Raw genomic sequence first — 17156 nt, forward strand, 5'->3', positions numbered from 1 at the left:
GGCTATCCCACTGATACTTCACGAAGAAATGTTACCTGTGGTTTATTGAACTCAATGGCTATATCCTGTAAATTTACATCTAAGTCCATTTTTGGTGAAGAAAAGTCAAAATCAGATCGAGGATTCATACGGAGTTTGGCTTTAGCAGAAATTGGACGGAATACTAGAAAAAAGAATTTTAGAAAACAGTGTGAATTAAACAAAACTGAAATGTGAAAACAAGTAAAGTTATTTAATATACTCCAATATTTATACAGGATAGACTCCACTGAAAGTTGCATCATGCCATTCACTTGAAACATCACATTTCAGAACACAAGAATTGCATTAAGGCAACTTAAGTATACTGTACTCAATTTGAACTGAGCTAAACCCCAAAACAGTGGACATTTGAAAGGGAATTTCTTTACAAAATTCTCCTCAACAGTATCACAAGTCAGGAATTTCAAGAAGTAATCTCAATTTACAGCAAAATTTAAATTTTATTTGCCTCTTATGATGCTGAGTTTTCTGTTGCATTAGGAAAAGCATTCAACCATAATATTTATTTCACTACACCAATTATTACCATATGACACGTACTATTCTCTAAAATTTTACTGGTGATCTCAATTTGCACCAGTATATTATAGAAACAAGGCTATTCATTGCTTCGGGTATGGTGTATCTGCACGGACATTAATTTCACTCCATCTTCAATTCAGCAAACTGAAAGTGTCAGAAAATGATGAAGAAAATGAAATACTGACAACTGATGAAAACAAACTTCAGTAAACTCTGTCATTTTCTGTTAAAGGGTGAATGATTTACTGACATTTCAAGCTTCAAATCTAAGTCTAAGTAAACATCTAAATCATATTTACACAGGATCCAGGAAAGTACTACCGAAGTACTAGGGAGGAGCAGTAGAAAACTAATAGCTGTTTAAATATTCAGGGCAGGTTTCTATTCATCATCTGGCTCCCAATTCTGTAAGTTGCATCTGCATAGGTAAAACCAGGCACCTTTGTGGATACAATTGCATATCTGAGGCCTTAGTGAAGGTTCCAAGATAATAGCATTAAAAATGTGAATGCCAACATCCACATTTGTACACAGCATCCAATTAATTTATTAATCTTGTCATTTGACAGTGACCTGCAAATCTCTTCAAAAAATTCCTTCATAACTATAACATGTTGCCTCCTACTCACTTAAACTAGCAGTTGGGGGCATCCAAACACATTTTTCAGTGACATTTGTAGGTTACTTTTAAAAAGCCATGTTTGAGGTAAGACTTTTTATCCACTCCTGTATATAGTTTTAGATGTTGATTACCTGTAGATAAAACTGAGATATAATTTATACCTGTATTTATACTAAAGATAATTTCTTCCACTTCAATGGAATTTTTCTAAGATTGCTTATATTACACAGAGTCCAAAACCACAAAAAGCTATAATGTATAGCCATTTCTGCTACCATTTGATTCTGGAGAAGATCTCTTCTGCAAATCCTTGATTAGATCTAGAGAGTGAAGAAGAGGCATCTGAGCAATGGATATGCTCTAGTCTCATTATAGGCGGTGGGGTAAAAGGATCAGAACTGACACCCGCATCTAATATCACCTTTTGCTGCTTCACTGTGTGTTGAGAACTGAGTCCTTAGCGATACTATGATTTCTGTACAAGATCCAGGTCTCTGGGAACTGGTGCTACAGCTGGATCCGTTGTCACAACCAGGTGCTTCTTAGCGTTACTGCCAGGTAAAGATCCTCTACTTTATTCTGCTGCAACAGGAGCCAAGGAAGTTATTGTTTGTGGACTGGCTCTGCTCATAGAGGCAACTTTCCACTGATGGCTCAGATTTCTAATCCACAAGTTTTAGGTCTTTTGCAATTAACTTCTTAGAAGATAGATTTGATGAGGATTTCAGCACCGACAACACAATATGACATTTAGTCTTGTCCACAAATTCATCTGACACCAAAGCTGGTCTATGCTCTCTCCCATAGCCAACCATACTGTCCAAGTGCTGGCCTCCTGAAGGAGTAAGGCTTGTAATCTGTTCTGTCTCTCCTTTCGTGCTCTCAGGAGAAAGATGCTGCAGATGAAACACCTGGAAGGTGAAGTCCTTCTCTGAGGCAGGTAAGAGAGCATGTTTGTGCATCCAACACTGGATAAAGCAAAGAGCAAGAGGCGCAGCATTTGAAGCCTAGTTTCCTGATCTTCAGATCCACCAGGAGGTCTTAATCCAGAGTTGAAGCTGATTAATGTTACGCAATCTATAATAAAAACTAAGTTACTAAGCTAATAAAACCTTATACTAAGTAACTGCTTAACAGTAACTATTTAAAAAAAAGTAGAAGTTATCTAAAAAACAGAATGTTGAAACTATCTTGGCTCTATGTAGAAGAAGGATTTGGACCCAAGGTCCGGAGTCATTCCTAATCCATCACAAATTGACAAGTGGAAGAAACTGAGATAGCTGGAGAGCCATGCCCTCCCTTTTAAAGCCAACAGGAAGGGGCACGTGAGCATTCCACAGGCACTGCTGGTCAGATTACACCACCTGAGTTGCACGCTGCATCTCATGAGTGGAAATACGCAGAAGCCACTCAAAGGAGAATTTAGAGTATTCAGAGAAACAACCATCTCCTTTGTTATTCTAAATTCCTACAAAAGCAGCTTTTTTGCTGCTTTTACAGATCCAGACTAACACGGCTACCCCTCTGATACTAAATTCCTACAGTAAGCTAAGATTGTGTACATATAGTTTCAAGCAGTTTTCAAAGGATATCTATGACATGAGCATAAGACACCAGGACTCAACACAAGTAACAATGATTGATAAATAATACCAGAAAATTATTCTACTTTTGTACAGTATATTACTTTCTTTTGGAAGGTAGGAATACATTCAGAATGATATGCTTTCATGGCGGTATTAAATAATCTATAACAAAATATGCTAAACATCTCTGTACAGTTAAAATATATTTGTTACAGTTATGCCATTGTGATTGCCAAGCGACACCAAAAAAATTTAAAGCACAGCGAAATGTTAAAAGAATGGAGTATAAGTTTCAAAACCCAGTGAGAACACTTTCAGGAAAGAAACCTAAGCAGAAAGCTGAAAGATTTACCATTCTTTAAAACAGACCACATGGCTGTTCTGGAAAATTTACAACCTCAACAAGGAGTAAACTTGTATTTTCAAAGGATTATTGCCATGACAGAACAGAACAGCACTAAATGCTTTGCAATGTAGCATTTACAGTCAGGGCTAGCTTTAAGATTTTGAAGAAGACAAGCAAGATGATTATTAGGGTTACTTTCAACACCAACACCAGCCTCATCAGCTGCAGAAGTGCAGCCTACCTATTTGAGTAGTTTTCAACATCTGAAGATTTCTTAAAATAATTCTTCAAAAGCATCTGCTGGAGAGATGCATATGCACATACTGGTGAATTTTAGGGTATTTTCTTTACCTTCTCACCAAGCCTACAGAATTCAGAGTGAAGAATGATATTAACACTCAAAATGGCCACTCTCATACACTCAGACTTCAAGATCAGAAGGGACCATCATGATCATCTAGTCTGACCTTCTGCACATTGCAGGCCACGGAACCTCACCCTCTCCTACAATAGACCCTTAACCTCTGGCTGAGTTACTGAAGTCCTCAAATCATGGTTTCAAGACTTCAAGTTACAGAGAATTCATCATTTACACTAGTTTAAACCTGCAAGTTACCTCATGTCCCAGGCTACAGAAGGAGGTGAAAAACCCCTACAGTCTCTGCCAGTTTGATCTGGAGGGAAATTCCTTCCTGATCCCAAATATGATGATCAGTTAGATCCTGAGCATGTGGGCAAGACCCACCAGGCAGATACCTGGAAAAGAATTCTCTGTACTAACTCAGATCTCTCCCTATCTAGTGTCTTGTCTCCAGCCACTGGGGATTTTTGCTACAGGCAGTCGCCAATGGGCCACACGCCTTTTCAGGCAGTTTTGTCATACCATCCCCTCCATAAATGTATCAAGCTCAGTCTTAAAGCCAGTTAGGTTTTTTGCCGCCACTGCTCCCCTTGGGAGCCTGCTCCAGAACTTCACTCCTCTGATGGTTAGAAACCTTCACCTAATTTCAAACCTACATTTGTTGATGGCCAATTTATATACATTTGTTCTGGGGTCCACATTGATGTTTAACTTAAGATCCTCTCTCTCCCTGGTATTTATCCCTCTCATGTATTTCTACAGAGTAATCATATTGCCCTTCAGCCTTCTATTGGTTAGGCTAAACATGCCAAGCTCTTTGAGTCTCTCTCATAAGACAGGTTTTCCATTCCTCAGATCATTATAGTAGCCCTTCTCTGCACCTGTTCCAGTTTCAGTTCATCTTTCTTAAACATGGGAGACCAGAATTGCACACAGTATTCCAGATGAGGTCTCACCAGTGCCTTGTATAATGGTACTAACACTTCCCTCTGTCTACTGGAAATACCTCACTTGATGTATCCTAGGACTGCATTAGCCTTTTTCACAGCCTCACCACATTGATGGCTCACAGAAATGCTATCAACCTATACCCAGGTCTTTCTCTCTGTCACTTGCAACTGATAAGTCCCCAGCTTATAGCAAAAATTTTGTTAGTCCCTAAATGCATTTTCATCCCTTTTCTATTAACTCGAGTTTACAAAGTCATCCAGATTCTTGTCTGTTATTCCAATCCTCCTCTGTACTGGCAATACCTCCCAACTTTGTGTCGTCTACAAATTTTATTAACGCACACCTTTTGTGCCAAGATCAACAATAAAAATGTTAAATAAGATTGGCTCCAACACCAATCCGAGGAACTCCATTAGTAACCTCCTACCAGCTTGACATTTCACTTTTCACCCACTGTAGTCTCCCCTTTAACCAGTTCCTTATCCACCTTTTAATTCTCATATTAATACCCATCTTCTTCAATTTAACTAATAATTTCCCATATGGAACTGTATCAAATGCCTTACTGGAATCACCTTTCTTTCAAACTTAAGATGATACGGGACATCTGCCATGGAAATACAATAAGATAAAGGAGAATATGTAACATTTACTAACCTAAACATTTATGCTTATCTGTCTCCTCTTCCTTCATTTTCTCTACCTTGTTTCACAACTCTATCATTTTCTTCCCCTCCCTGCCATCTGACCATTTTTCATAATTCTTCTTTCCCTTTTAGCTCATCAATCTTATCCCGTTCCTTTGTGAAATCCTTCCTTTGCCCTCTTCTAAATTATTTTTGACTCACCTCTCTTGTTCTCTTCCACATACTGTATTGTTCCTTTTCTATTTGCTCCTCATTACACTTGATTTCTGCCCTCTTTGATCCCTCTATATTTCACAACTTCTCCTCCTTCCCCTAACCAGTGTTAAGGTCTCCTATGGTACTTCCTTTCTACTCTTACATGGGTTCATCCTTCCTCTCTCATGTACGTTCTCTCATGTATTCCTCTATTTGTGAGAGATTACTGTAAAGTATCCCAGTTATTTGCTATCTGCTAGAGAGACATATCCGGAAGCCCAGTGTCCAGTACTAAGGTGCTCCTAAGGTCCACAAAGAAAGGTATGGAACTTGGCTGTACTAGTCTCCACATCATCATAACCTTCCATTCCTACCTGGCTTTACTGCTTCTGAGGGTGTGGGGGATTAAGGTCAGGTTCCTTGACCCTCCGGCTTCTCTGATGTGCCAGCAAGAGAGCTCAGAGCTCCACTACTATTGCTAGGGATTGCCCTGATAATTCCACAGAGAGGCAAACAGTCTGAAAAAAGTTCACAACAGACCTTAAAGCTGTTGGGAACTACTTAAGTAGTCCCTCTTCCAGCCTCACAACCCAGGGGAACTCATGTTGGCAGGCCTCACAGACCAGTCTTGGACGACTGTAAAAGAACAAGGTGTAGGAACAACTGAATAAGCTACAAACTGGTACTTTTGTGGAGAGAAGGGAGACGCATGGAAGACTCAATGAAGCTTTTCACCTTGATGACCCTGTAACCAGTTAACATTATAACTGCAATTGTTTTGAACACTAAAAATAGCCAAAAGTATTGCTGGCATTTAGAAGTTACAAAAAAGATGGTTACTCACCTTTGTAACTGTTGCGCTTCGAGATGTGTTGCTCATATCCATTCCAGTTAGGTGCGCGCGCACCGCGTGCACGTTCGTCGAAAGATTTTTACCCGAGCAACCCCGGCGGGTCGACTGGGTAACCCCCTGGAGTGGCGCCACCATGGTGGCAGATATATAACCCTGCCGACCCGACCACTCCTCAGTTCCTTCTTGCCGGCTACTCCGACAGTGGGGAAGGAGGGTGGGTTTGGAATGGATATGAGCAACACATCTCGAAGAACAACAGTTACAAAGGTGAGTAACCGTCTTTTCTTTTTCGAGTGATTGCTCATATCCATTCCAGTTAGGTGATTCCCAAGCCTTAACAAGGCAGTGGGGTCGGAGTGAGATGTCGCAGAGTGTAATACTGCGGAGCCAAAGGCCGCGTCATCTCTGGACTGCTGAACCAGGGCATAGTGAGAAGCGAAGGTATTCACCGAGGACCAGGTAGCTGCGCGACATATCTCGTGGATGGGCACGTGAGCCAGGAAGGCAGCAGATGAGGCTTGAGCCCTGGTAGAGTGTGCAGAGAGGTGGCTCGACGGAACGTGAGCCAAGTCATAACAGGTGCGGATGCACGATGTCACCCAGGATGAAATCCTTTGTGAGGAAATAGGAAGGCCCTTCATGCACTCTGCCACCGCGACGAAGAGTTGGGGGGTTCTGCGGAAGGGCTTTGTTCGCTCAATATAAAGAGTGAGCGCTCTACGGACGTCTAGGGAGTGCAGCTGTTGCTCCCTGCGTGAGGAATGCGGCTTCGGGAAGAAGATCAGAAGGAAGATCTCCTGGTTAACATGGAAAGCCGATACCACTTTGGGGAGAAAGGCCGGGTGTGGACACAACTGCACCTTGTCCTTGTGGAAGACAGTATATGGAGGGTCTGCCACGAGAGCCCGGAGTTCAGAAACCCGTCTCGCTGATGTGATGGCTACAAGGAAAGCAGTTTTCCAGGACAGGTAGAGAAGGGAGCAAGTCGCTAATGGCTTGAATGGGGCCGACGTAAGTCTGGTAAGAACCAGGTTGAGGTCCCAGGTTGGGGCGGGGCAGTGTACCTGGGGATAAAGGCGCTCCAAGCCCTTGAGGAATCGAGATACCATAGGATGAGAAAACATTGAGCAGCCATTCTCCCCTGAGTGGAAGGTAGAGATGGCCAACAAGTGCGCCCTCAAAGATGATATCGCTAGGCCCCGTTGTTTAAGGGACCAGAGGTAGTCCAAGATGGTAGAGATGGGCCTCGGCAGGAAGAACGTTGTGCTCTGCACACCAGCATGTGAAACGCTTCCACTTGGCAAGATACGTTGCCCTAGTAGAAGGTTTTCTGCTTCCCAGGAGAACTTGTTGCACTGGGGCAGAGCAACACAACTCAGACTGGGTCAACCACTCAGGAGCCATGCCATGAGGTGAAGGGACTGCAGGTCTGGGTGATGCAGTTTGCTGTGGTCCTGAGTTATCAGGTCCAGGTGCAGAGGTAGTGGGATAGGGTCGGCTATTGACAGGTCTAGCAACATGGTGTACCAGTGCTGCCTGGGCCACGCTGGAGCAATCATGATGAAGCGGGCTCTGTCTCTGCGTACTTTCAGCAGGACCTTGTGGACGAGCGGGAACGGTGGAAAGGCGTATAGCAGGTGCGTCGTCCACGGTATGAGGAAAGCGTCCGCTATCGAACCCTGTGAGAGGCCTTGAAAGGAACAGAATATCTGGCATTTCCTGTTCTCGTGGGATGCAAAGAGGTCTACACGGGGAAATCCCCACTTCCGGAAGACTGAAAGAGTAATGTCCAGGCGAAGTGACCATTTGTGGGAAAGGAAGGATCTGCTGAGGCGATCTGCCAGAGTGTTCCGAACCCCCGGGAGAAAGGACGCTATGAAGTCTATAGAGTGGGCTATACAAAAGTCCCAGAGTCGTAAGGCCTCCTAGCAAAGGGTCGAGGACCTTGTCCCGCCCTGTTTGTTTATATAGTACATGGCTGTCGTGTTGTCAGTGAATATCGACACTCAACGGTCCTGCAAGTGCTGTTGGAACGCCTGGCAAGCAAGGCGGACTCTCTCAGCTCCTGGACATTGATGTGCAAGGTCAGTTCCTGAGATGACTAACGGCCTTGAGTGTGTAGATGCCCGAGGTGAGCACCCCAGCTGAGAGATGATGCGTCCATTGTCAGGGACGCAGAGGGCTGGGGTGGATGGAATGGCAGCCCTGCACACACCAGGGATGGGGTCAGCCATCATTCGAAGGAGTCTAGGATGCTTGGGGGAATGGTGACGATCATGCCTATGGCATCCCTGCCTGGTCAGTACACTGAGCTGAGCCACGATTGGAGGGGGCGGAGGCGCAGTCTGGTGTATTTCGTCACAAACGTGCAGGCCGCCATGTGACCCAGGAGACCAAGGCAAGTGCGAACTGAAGTCAACGGAGCAGCTTGCAGACTTTGGATGATGGCCACCATTGCCTGGAACCGGGGCAGTGGTAAGCAGGCCCTGGCGAGGTTGGAGTCCAGGGTGGCGGCAATGAAGTCTATCCTCTGAGTGGGAGTCAGAGTGCATTTTTCTGCATTGATCATTAGGCCTAGATGTAGGAAAAGGTCCTTGACAACGCCGACGCGATGCATCACTCGTGCCTCGGAGGTTTCTCGGACAAGCCAGTCATCTAGATACAGAAAAACATGTACCCGACGACGGCGGAGGTGGGCGGCGACTACAGCCATGCATTTCGTAAATTCTCTTGGGGCTGTAGAGAGGCCAAATGGTAGGACCGCGAACTGAAAATGTTGGCGGTTGACTACGAACCGGAGGAACCTCCTGTGAGGTGGGTAGATGGCTATGTGAAAATATGCATCTTTCATGTCGAGGGCGGCATACCAGTCTCCAGGAATGGGATGATAGTCCCCAGGGATACCATACGGAACTTCAATCTGTTGAGTTCCCGCAGGTCCAGGATAGGTCTGAGACCCCCTTTTGCCTTGGGGATTAGGAAGTAGCGGGAGTAAAACACCTTGCCCCATTCGTGTTCTGGTACCTCGTCTATGGCTCCTTTGACGAGGAGCGTTTGCACCTCCTGGAGGAGGAGCTGCTCGTGAGAGGGGTCCCTGAAGACGGACGAGGAAGGGGGATGGAAGGGGGGGCATGAAACAAATTGGAGGTGGTACCCAAATTCCAGCGTGCGTAAGACCCAGCGATCTGACGTTAGCCGGGACCACGCAGGGAGGAAAAGGGAGAGGCGGTTGGAGAAAGGAAGGGACAGATCATTTGACGATACTGGTATGATGCCCTCGGGCGCACCTTCAAAAGGAGGGTTTCGGCCCTGTGCCAGATGTTCTGTTCCTTTCAAGGCCTCTCACAGGGTTCGATAGCGGACGCTTTCCTCATACCGAGGACGACGCACCTGCACTTGGTTCTGGCCCCCTTGATTGCCTGACTGCCTCTGGCGACCAGTTCTACCCCGCCTTCTAGCAAAGTCCTGTCTCTGTCTGGGCTGAGGGTAAGAGCGGTGTGGCTGGGGGCGGAATGGCCTGCGCTGAGTCATCAGCATATGCATGCCCAGCAAGCGGATGATGACCCTTTTGTCTTTTAGGCTTTGCTGCCTAGAGTCAGTCTTATCTGAAAATAGGCCTTGTCCTTCAAAGGGGAGGTCCTGGATAGTATGTTGGAGCTCCGGGGGAAGGCCTGAGACTTGCAGCTTCATAGTCACCCTGGAGGCTAGGGTCCTGGCTGCAGAGTCCGCCGCGTCCAGGGAAGCCTGGAGGGAAGTTCTAGCCACCTTTTTTCCCTCATCCAGGATGGCCACAAATTCCTAACGGGAGTCCTGCGGGAGCAACTCCTTGAATCTGTCCGCTGCTGCCCAGGTATTGTAATTATAGTGGCTAAGGAGGGCTTGCTGATTAGCCACGCGGAGCTGGAGCGCCCCTGCGGAATAGACTTTGCAGCCCAGTAAGTCCATGTGCCTTGCGTCTTTTCATTTCAGGGCTGGGGCCTGCTGGCCATGGCGTTCCCTCTCATTGACCGACTGGACAACAAGGGAGCAAGGAGGGGGATGGACATATAAATATTCGTAGCCCTTGGAGGGCAACATATATTTACGTTCCACTCCCTGGGCGGCAGGTGGAACAGAGGCCGGAGACTGCCAGATTGTGTTGGCATTGGCCTGGATTGTCCGTATAAAGAGGAGGGCCACTCTCATAGAGGCATCTGATGTTAAGATGTCCACCACTGGGTCCTCCACCTCCGGGACCTCCTCAACCTGCAAGTTCACATTCTGTGCAACACGCCTGAGGAGATCCTGGTGGGCCCTTAGGTCGAACGGTGGGGGGACTACCAACGACGTTCCGGCTACCGTCTTGTCAGGGGAGGACAATGAGGAGAGACCTGGGGCAAGTGGGTCAGTCAAGGGCCCCTTTGGGTGGACAGCCTCTGTCTCCCTCAGGATGTGGGAGTCCTCTGGCTGGGTTGACACTTCCTCCGAAACAGAAGGAGGAGAGCGGCTAATGGTGGCCTCTGGCACCCGCTACTCTGATGTGGCCGAGCGCGACGGGTCTGGATGCGCATCTTGGGCCTGATGGTATGCCCAAGGTGTCCAGAATGCCCACTATTGAGGTCTGCCGAGACGTCGATCTGTGCCACGAGTACGACCGGTACCAGATAGGTGAGTGGTGCCGGGACTTCGAGCAGCGTCAGGACTGTGACCGTCCATGAGATCGTGAATGGCGCCGGGACCTGGACTGTGATTGGTGCCAGTCTGCCGTGCCGACGGAAGGAGGTCTCAATATAGCCGGTTTGCCTCTGGAGTGTAGTACCCGCACCGGCGGTGCCGGGGGTTGAGGCAGGTGATCCTGAGCCTGGGGCTCGTGGAATAATGCGGCAGGCTGGGCCCCGGCACCAGGTGCAGGGAAGGGCTAATGCCCAAACCCCGCTGAACTGTATACACTATCTAAGAACTATTAAACTAATTATAACTATAGATAAAACCAACTATATACAACAAGATAGCGAAGAACAAGGAGTAGCTAGGGGAGTGGAGAACAGCTGAGTCGCGCTCCACTGTTCCAACGACTGACACGGGCGGTAAGAAGGAACTGAGGAGCGGTCGGGTCAGCAGGGGTATATATCCGCCGCCATGGCAGCGCCACTCCAGGGGGCGACTCGGCCGACCCACCAGGGTTGCTAGGGTAAAAATCTTCCGACGAATGTGCATGCGGTGCGCACACACCTAACTGGAATGGATATGAGCAATCGCTCGAAGAAAAAATTGATGTTTCACATTTGCAGGCTCCAAAGGCAGACCTTGCCTTTAGTTGTACTCTTCCTTCTGCAAATTTACTGTGAGCACACTTCTCAGCAAGACAACGTATGAAAAAGTGTATTTTGTGCAACAGACTAACTATGGGATTCATTCCTTTACAATTAAATGAAGTACAAAAGAAAGTATGAACATAAGACCAAAATACAACTAACAGAACAATGCATTTTTACTTACTGACACTTATGGGTGGCTGCTACAGTACCTATTTCAAAAAAATACCCTCAATACAATTTAGTTAACACTAAGATTATTGGTCCAGCATCAGAGAGAGCTGTAATTTCTTCATTTAAGTGTCCATTATTACCGTTAATGCTTTTGTTATTTTAAAATTCAGCTCATCTGTTATATGAACAAGGAATGGTGACATTAAACGTATGGCTTATATTTGTTGTCTATTTTAGTTCGTAAGCAAAAACATTTCTGTAGAAGGAGTTTACATGCTGTAATGGCTGTGGCAAATGTAAAGACACAAATATAATATAGAGTTCTATTGCAGAAAGGAACTACTGTATATACTCGTTCATTAGCCCATTCGTTTATAAGCCAACCCCTCAAGATGGTTAGGTCAAAATAGCAAAAACTGTATGACCTTCTCATAAGCCAACCCTATATTTCAGTGGTCGGCAAACTTTGGCTCCTGGCCCATCAGGGTAAGCCACTGACGGGTTGGGACGCTTAGTTTACCTGGAGTGTTCACACGCACGGAGCCCCTTAGGTACCAGTGGCTGCGGTTTGCCGTTCCCAGCCAATGGGAGCTGCGGGAAGCTGGGAACGGCAAACCACGGCCACAGGAAGCTGAGGGGCTACATTCCTGCAGGCGCTCCAGGTAAACAAAATGACAATGTATTAGATATTCAATTCAGTGATTCCACAGAGTTTAAAATCATCAAATTTTGGTGTAGACCCGTTTATAAGCCGACTCCTGCTCTTTGATGCGTCACTTTCTTACCAAAAATATTCAGCTTATGAACGAGTATATACAGTAATCAGCATTATGGAAGAGACAGGTATGCTATGTTCTTTAAGATCTTAAATAAAAGTAAAACTTGCATTTAAAAGTAAAGTACTTTTAAAATAAAAGTGAAATAGTCTGTTAAGTAATGAAAATACAGGAAGTGAGAGAAACACTTACCAAAATCATAACCTTCTGGAATCACATTGCGGCAGGCAACTCCATGCTTTAAATTATTCTATTTATAAAAAAAAAAATTTAAAGTTTGAAAGCTTCATTTTCACTTCATGACAAACATTTTTATACAACAAAGGATAAAATAAAATATTTTCGTAAATGTGCTTAGAAGAAATAGTGCCTCTGAAACCAGAATATATTTTAAAACAAGTCTGTCTGCCCTCAGTTTACATCTATAAAAACTTTTTATTAAGGATGTAAGATTTTAACAACCATGTTATGAGTGAACAACCACCAACACTCCATCATACAGAATGCACTGGTAATTTTAAGTGACCTGGGATAGATTGAAAAGAATAAGTTATGCCACAACATATCTGTAAAAAGAACAGGAGTACTTGTGGCACCTTAAGGCATGTCTACACTACCCGCTGGATCGGCGGGTAGTAATCGATCTATCAGGGATCGATTTTTCATGTCTAGTGTAGACGCGATAATCGATCCCCAGTTGCTCTGCCGTCAACTCCGGAACTCCACCGCAGTGAGAGGCGGAAGCGGAGTCGATGGGGGAGCGGCAGCAGTCAACTCGCCACTGTCCTCACGGCCAGGTAAATTGACAGAAGTTACACCGACTTCAGCTATGCTATTCGTGTAGCTGAAGTTGCTTATCATAGGTCAACACCCCTCCTAACCACCACCCCCAGTGTAGACCTAGCCTTAGAGACTAACAAATTTATTTGAGCATAAGCTTTTGTGGGCTACAGCCCACTTCATCGGATGCACAGAATGGAACATATAGTCAGAAGATATATATACAATCAGAGAACATGAGAAGGTGGAAGTTCCACACCAACTCTAAGAGGCTAATTTATTAAGGTGAGCTGCTAATAGCAGGAGAAAAAAAAAACTTTTGTAGTGATAATCAAGACGGCCGATTCCAGACAGTTGACAAGACTGTGTAAGGATACTTAACATGGAGAAATAGATTCAATTTGTGTAATCACCCAGCCATTCCCAATCTCTATTCAACTGTCTGGAATGGGCCATCCTGATTATCACTATGGAAGTTTTTTTCTCCTGCTGCTAATAGCTCATCTTAATCAATTAGACTCTTAGAGTCGGTACGGCAACTTCCACCTTTTCATGTTATCTTTATGTGTATATATATATTCTGACTATATGTTCTATTCTATGCATCTGATAAAGTGGGCTGTAGACCACGAAAGCTTATGCTCAAATAAATTTGTTAGTCTCTAAGGTGCCACAAGTACTCCTGTTCTTTTTGCAGATACAGACTAACACAGCTGCTACTCTGAAACCTGACAACATATTTGTGTATGCTAATCTAACATTCAGTATTCTTGCAACAGAACAGGTACTAAAATACAACACAATCCTGCAAATGGCAAAACTGCCTCCGACTTTACTCCGCGCAGAACTGGATCCCTAATGAATGGGAATTATATTGAACATTTCACAACATGAAACATGGAAGTACTGGGTACACTGTGTCATATTTGACTTACCAAAGATTCATTGTAACCTCCATGGTAGAACATCACAGACTTCACATTCCAGTAAGCAAAAAGGTTATCCAGACGTATGAGCTGAAGACAAAACATAATGCTTATGAAGTCAAATGCACTGTGATCTCTTTCAGTACTTCCCATTATTTTTAGGTTTCTCATGGATATTAAAATAGCCAAATGCTCCACAGACATGTACTCTCTCTCCCTCCAGTTTTGATTACATAGAAATAGATTATATCTTTTACCTATCAAGAGCATAAATCCACAGGAGATGGCTCTTATTCTGACAATGTTTTGTTATAATGATAGCATTCACTGCCTATATTTTACCTTATAGAACAACTTCGTAGCTTCATCATGTAAACATGGATTCCAATTTTGATCTGAGGTCTGAAAAGGAAAAAGGTCTAGACTTAGTACAGTCAAATCACAGAGTTAAACAGACCATACAACAAAAGAGAAAATACACTATGGGCCTAACTCAACATCCACTGAAGTTAAAGGGCATGGGCAGTTTTTCTGATCTGTTTGTATACCACCTAGTACAATGGGGCCCCTGCCTATGACTGGGATTCTCCAGTACTACAAAAACTACTACTGCTACATGAGTCTTTCCACTGATTTAAGTAGACCAAGCTTTAAATTGCTTAACTAAAACTATCAGACTACATCTTCTGTAGGTCTATATACCTGCAATGACTGTCATGCTCCACTCATGAACCAGAAATTAGCATGGTGAAGTTTTCTGCAGGGTGACCTCAGTTTTTTTTTCTGTTATTCTTTAGGCAGATTCTATGGAAAAAGTACTCAAGGGCTCCTGTTTGTAGTTTTGGTGGTAGCTACATGCCATAGCTTAAGACCAGTAGAAAGTTCACAGTTTGTTAATAATTCTCCATTTTTATATACAATATGGTGCTAGCTCCAGGAGAGGAGTGCTGTGGGGAACAGCTTATACTCAGTATACAAATAGCATTTTTGTCAGCAGATAAAGTGTAATTGTCTACCAAGTTTTTAACACAGTATCCTTAAAAAGTACGTATCTAGAAACAAATATATGTATGTTAGCATAAAGTATGTTATGTTAGCATACTGATTTCACTAAGCACTGCCCTGCATGAAATTAAATTCTATTTACATGGAAACGTCACATTTATGATCTACAGAAGCTGCTTAATCAGAGCAGCTCTATAGACAGCCTACCATTCCTGTTAAGTAGCCTCCCAGAACAAAGACAGCACCTGCCATGAGGGAAGCAACAAACAGACAAATGGAGTGCGTTTGTTTCTCAAGTACTTCAAGTTTACATCCTATTTCAGTATTTGTTATAGTCCTGTTTCAAAACAAAGTAGCTCAAAGTGCACTAAGGAACTATTAGTGCATGTCAGCAGGGTCCACATGAACAGTCAGTGCACAGCAGACTAATGTGGGGTAGATTTACATTCACCTTGGTGAGAACTAAATGTTAATGTAGACAAACCCCAAGTGTGATTGCCAGCTCAACTGTCTGTCCCTCCTCCCATGAAGAGTGAAGTTGCAGAGGCAGATCATGCCCTGGGCTATGATGCGAATCTCTCCCAGGAACCTAACATGGGCATCTGTTTTGGGAAATATAACTGAACCGGCCATGCATCTTTTGAACCTTCTGTGCAGTTCAGGTCCTAACATGGCCCCAGGAAGAAACCCAACATAGATAACGCTAAACTATGTAGCTAACTATAACAAGAAACTAGATGAAAATACGCAATAGCTAGTTGGAAGATACATGAGGTACTTCCTTTACCTCTTTGCAATAGCAAAGAAACTAAGGTGATCAAGAGACATGCTCACTTACAAAGACAAATTATGTAATCTTAAGTGTGATACCACTCCTTCATTCCCCAACACACACATCTTTTCTATGCAGGTTATTAGCTTAATATCAGAGGTGCCAAATACCATAAGTGGGAAATCACACAGGCACTCAAAAGAGATGTTATTTCCCTTATAGTAACTGCAGTTCCTTGAGATGCTTTTGCCCACCCAGATCCCAATTAAGTGTGCACCCCATGTGCATCAGCTCACAATCTTTGAGTCAGCAATGTCTGTTGGGGTTGTGCATATGCCCTGTATGCCTTCAGGCCCAACCACTGCTCAGTTCCTTCACCAATACAGAGCATCCAGGTAAAGGACTCTTCATCAGTGGGGAAGGAGGATGGGTCATGGGATCCCTGTGGAGAAGAGAACCTAGAAGAATCCCAGTTACTGTAAGATAATTAAATTCTCTTCCTCGACCATTTGTCCTCAGAGATCCCACTGCAGGTGTTTAGCTAGCAGTTACCTCTTAAGGAAGTGTGTGTGTGCGATAGTCCTACCTTAATAATGACCTGCCAAAATGAGCACCTGGCTTTGTAAGCTGTCACAGTGGAGTAGCAACTGGTACATTTAGGACTAGAACTTCAAGTAGCCAGCCTACACAATCTCAGAAACAGGGGCTCCACTACAACAAGGGTTTAACGGAATGGGGAACAAGAGTACAGCAGAACTTTTCCCCACCAAATAAGAAAAGCAGCTGCTAATGAGCCTGGACTCAGTCCTCCTTGGGAGCAAAACCAGGGGAACCTCTTGTTTGCATCAGTAGCAAAAAAGTCTATGACTTATCCCCTGTTTCAGGAACACCTGACTCAGAATTTAGTCTTTAAAGTCTCACTCATGGTTTACTAAGGAATTCCTACCAAGATAATATGCCAATTTGTTCTCAGTCCCTGGAAGCTATTAGGCTGACTTGAAAAATGCACCATTCTCACAAAACAATCATTTCCAGACAGAGAAAGATTTTTGCCCCACTTGTCTGTTTATATATTTCATCACCCTCATCCTGTTTGTTAGAATCTGGACAGTGATACCACATAAAAAAGGGGTAGGACAGTCCTGAAGGCTAAACAAATAGCTTGGAGTTTGACACATTTATGAGTAATCAAGATTCCATCCAAGACCACAAGCCCTTTATCTGGAGTCTGTCTAAATGAACTTCCAGTCCTGCTCAAATGTGTCCATCACAAGAGTCTGAGGATGGAGATGAAATAAAACACC

At 44.3% G+C, this 17156-nt stretch overlaps 1 protein-coding gene across 4 annotated transcripts in view; it reads right to left on the reverse strand.

Annotated features, from left to right (window-relative positions):
* VPS13A (vacuolar protein sorting 13 homolog A) overlaps window positions 1-17156 on the reverse strand; it is a 332822-nt gene that overhangs the window by 268130 nt on the left and 47536 nt on the right. For all 4 annotated transcript variants that reach the window (XM_030566144.1, XM_030566145.1, XM_030566146.1 and 1 more), the window contains exons 8-11: window positions 14418-14477; window positions 14085-14165; window positions 12562-12619; window positions 36-163 (exon numbers count right to left, since the gene is read on the reverse strand). In XM_030566144.1, the coding sequence (XP_030422004.1) occupies window positions 36-163; window positions 12562-12619; window positions 14085-14165; window positions 14418-14477 (327 nt within the window). The remainder of the gene's footprint in view (window positions 1-35; window positions 164-12561; window positions 12620-14084; window positions 14166-14417; window positions 14478-17156) is intronic.

This window comes from Gopherus evgoodei, chromosome 6, assembly GCF_007399415.2.
Source record: "Gopherus evgoodei ecotype Sinaloan lineage chromosome 6, rGopEvg1_v1.p, whole genome shotgun sequence".
Classification (NCBI taxonomy): Eukaryota; Metazoa; Chordata; order Testudines; family Testudinidae; genus Gopherus; species Gopherus evgoodei.